Genomic DNA, 3,832 nt, shown 5'->3' on the forward strand with positions numbered 1-3,832 from the left:
AGAGTATAGCTCCGCCATTAGCCTACCTAAACAAAACCTGTGTATTGAGTTAAGACTTTCAAGTTCAGTCATTCCTGAGATCCTTTCAACAGAATCTTGAAGCCCGTTCTACAGAATGTCTCTAGACTACCTGAACATTTATTTATATTATCTAATATTATTTTATCAATGAAACACTTTGAAAGAATGAGAATAGATGTAAATACCACTATGTTTGTGTTACGGCCACCGAGGTGGGTGCAATAACAAATTACTTAGTAGCTTCTACTGGTGGAGCCAGGTTGGACTGAGTGAACACAAATTTAAACGATTACACTTTTATTAATAATCGGAGTACCAGACCAACAATAAGTTGATCAAATGAATTACTCAAACACATAAATCAAGTTCAATACAACAAGGTGGTGTAAAACAAAGTCTTTCATATGAAGGCGGGAATCTCACTACTATGCGGGAGCACAACTTGCTTATTTCTATACTGTCTTTATGAATTATACTCAACAATAATAAGTCTCAGGTTGATATTGAAGCGGTATCACACTAATAAAACACTTGTAAGGGATTAATCTTGTACAGAATCGACATGAATCTAACTTGGAGCTGGAATGACACGAAACGTTGCAGGAAGCGGGATCGAACTAGAGGCAGTGCTTGTAGCAGTTACCTACTGCAACTGGTTGGCGGTAACATACCCCCCTCGAAAACTGATAGTTTTCAATCCGCTCATGGGTAAGCAGGCAATGATTGGCGGCGATCTCATCACTGGAGGCGAGTGAATCAGCGGTGCAGCAAGAGCAGGCAGCGAGCGGTGAAGTAGGGCAACATGGCAATGGCAGTGCGGTCATCACTCATCATTACAGGCGTCAGGCGGCGATAAAACAGTGCAGGCGGTAGTGGCAAACAAAATAGCTATTGCAATGCGGTGAATCTTGCTAATAGCTCTGACTACGTTTCCATATGTGCATTTGATTGTTGCCACTCGTACAAATCCATCTTTGCCAGGGTGCAGTGCAACAATTCTACCCAGCGGCAAGCTGAGAGGCGAAGTGTTCATTGCCTTGATGACCACCAGCAGTGTTCTCGAATATTCTTGAGACCAGCGGCTCCAGAAATGTTGAGTCATCTGATTTAAATGTCTCCAACGGCGGGTGACAAGTATCCTTCCCACTCTCAATAGGCTGTGGCGGCGCAGTAAGAGGTCCACCAACCAGGAAATGACCGGGAGTCAGGACTGTGGCGGCTTCAGTAGGCTGTGAGGACATTTCGGTGAGCGGGCGGCTGTTCAAGATGCTTTCTATTCGTGTTAAAATAGTGGTGTATTCTTCATAAGTGAGGGGTGCATCACCTATATAGCGGTGTAGCAGATTCTTGGCTGACTTGACGGCGGCCTCCCAGAGGCCTCCATGATGTGGAGCATAGAGGGGAATAAATTTCCAATTTATTCCATGGTTTGCCAGAAAACAATTAAAATCTGAGGGAAACAAACTCATGAGCCTTGACACTTCTTGTAGCTTTTTAGCAGTAGCTATGAACGTTTTAGCATTATCAGAGAATAAAGTATGGGGCGTACCTCTTCGGGCAATGAAGTGTGAGAGAGCGGCCATAAATGTGTTGGTTGATATTGAGGACAGAAACTCCAAGTGGGTAGCCTTAGTAGCAAAACATACAAAAATGCATAGATATCCTTTAGTGGTCTGAGTGCGTTTCAGAAGGGAGGTTTTGCACATGAAAGAGCCGGCAAAGTCCAATCCAGTCACATTGGAAGGCTTATTGACAGTAACTCGTTCAGCAGGTAAGGGAGCCATCTGTTGCTGTAAGTTCAAGCGGTGGAATCGATTGCATGTAAGGCATCCATGGATTGTGCGGTGTACGTACTTGACTTTGAGCGGATATAATCCAATACTGTTGACATTCCGCAGCTTGTGTAGTTCGGAGTCCAGCATGACAGTTTTTGAGATGTTGATGAAGGATGATAAGTTTAGACAGATGCTCATCTTTTGGTAAAAGAAGCGGGTTTCTCATATCACTGGAGATTGGTGCATGTTCAAGTCTGCCTGATAGACGAATCAGTTCATTTTCATCGATATAAGGCTGTAATGATAATAGATGATTGGGACATTTGTAATTTTTCAACATATAAATTTTCTTCTGAAACTTCATTTTTTGTACAACAGATACAAAAATTTGCCTAGCAATCTCAATTTCACGAGTAGTGACATCAGCTGATATTGGACGATTATCAGTTCCAAACTGTGTGACAAGCATATTGACATAATCACGTTGAGGCAGTTTGATGCAAGTGATGAAATGGAGCACATAAGAAAAAATGTGGCAAAGCTTCCCAAATTCAGACACACGTTTGATAGCGGTATATAGGCGGTTTTCAGGTGGTTCTTCCTCGACAGTGGCAAGTATGTACAGTGGATTGGCTTTCATTTCAGGTACTACAGGGGAGACGAGATGACTGGACACAGGAAAGTCTGTGGAAGGACAGCGAAATGCCAAGGCAGCATGACACCAATCTTGACAAGATACAATTTCAGTAGGAGTTAGGCCTCGAGAAGCAACATCAGCACAATTGTTAGCAGAGGCTACATGATGCCATAAATCAGGCTTTGTCAAGTGAGTGATTTGCTGCAAGCAGGCGTGGTATCAAAACATTATTCAATCGGCGAATTCCCTCATTCAGGGATTTCCAGTGAGTTTGTAATGGGATGGGAACTTCAGTATCCCACCCTAGTTGTTGTGACCATAAAGTATGCATGAACAGTTTGAACAACATGATAAGTGGTGTGAGCCAACCCAGGGGATCATAAACTCGAGCAATGAATGACAGAATACTTCTTTTGATGATTTTCCCTCCAAACTCAGAAATGAAATAGCAAAAATTGTAAGCTAGTGGGCTATAGACAATTCCAAGAACTTTGACAGTAGTGGTGTTGTCAAACATGCATTCTTGATTTTCTAGAAATTCAATAAGCAAGTCAGCAATCAGTTCTGGTGTATTAGAGTTCCATTTTCGTAGCTTAAAGGAACCAAGTGACAACAATTTAATCAATTCACGTATGAGTGTTTGAGCTTCAAAAAATCATTGCTCCCACCAAGCAGATCATCAACATACGTTTGGCTGGTTAATACTTTACTGGCAAGAGGAAAGGCTTCTCCTACATCCTCCACAAGCTGCTGCAAAGTGCGTTGTGCTAAGTAAGCACTGGATGTGACACAATAGGTGACCGTTTTCAATTCAAATTCTCTTATAGGTTCATGGCAAGCAGATTTCCAAAAAATATGTTAATAGCGGCAGTCTTCAGGTCTCAGCAGAATCTGGCGGTACATTTGCTTACAATCAGAGAGAACAACATACTTGTAGGTGCGGAATTGGGTCAATACTTGAACTATGTTTGACCGAAGTTTTGGTCCAGGTAGCAAGATGTCATTGAGTGAATTGCCGTTTCTGTCTTCACTCGAAGGGTTAAAGACAACACAAATTTTTTGGCTAGGATCATTGTTTTTGAAAATGGCATAATGCAGAATCACATAGTTGGCAGCAGAATCGGGAAGTGCTGAGTGCCCAAGTTCCTGATATTCATTCATGAAATTGGAGTATTTCTCCTCCAGCTTTGAGGATTTATCCAGACACTTCAACAGACCAAGATGACTTCAGTAAGCCTGTTTGTGGTTTGAGGCATGAGGGGGTGCTTCAGGTTTGAATGGAAGCGCGACTACATATCTTCCTTCATCATTGCGGTAGGTGGTGGCTTTATACAATCTTTCACATAGTTCATCAGCAGGCAAGGAAATTTTCACATCTGAGCAGACATCTTTGGTTTCC

The 3,832-nt window shown here is 42.3% G+C and overlaps 1 protein-coding gene across 1 annotated transcript; it reads right to left on the minus strand.

Moving 5' to 3' along the window:
* Positions 1-1,019: 1,019 nt before the first annotated feature.
* LOC120354602 lies at positions 1,020-1,943 on the minus strand. The gene has a single exon (XM_039441959.1). The coding sequence runs from the start codon at positions 1,941-1,943 to the stop codon at positions 1,020-1,022; it is 924 nt and encodes a 307-aa protein (XP_039297893.1).
* Positions 1,944-3,832: the final 1,889 nt, after the last annotated feature.

The sequence above is a fragment of the Nilaparvata lugens genome, chromosome X, assembly GCF_014356525.2.
Source record: "Nilaparvata lugens isolate BPH chromosome X, ASM1435652v1, whole genome shotgun sequence".
Lineage (NCBI taxonomy): Eukaryota > Metazoa > Arthropoda > Insecta > Hemiptera > Delphacidae > Nilaparvata > Nilaparvata lugens.

What these genes read in the sequence shown, in the direction of transcription:
- LOC120354602 (XM_039441959.1), bottom strand. Translation starts at nt 1,943, where the DNA reads ATGCTGGACTCCGAACTACACAAGCTGCGGAATGTCAACAGTATTGGA.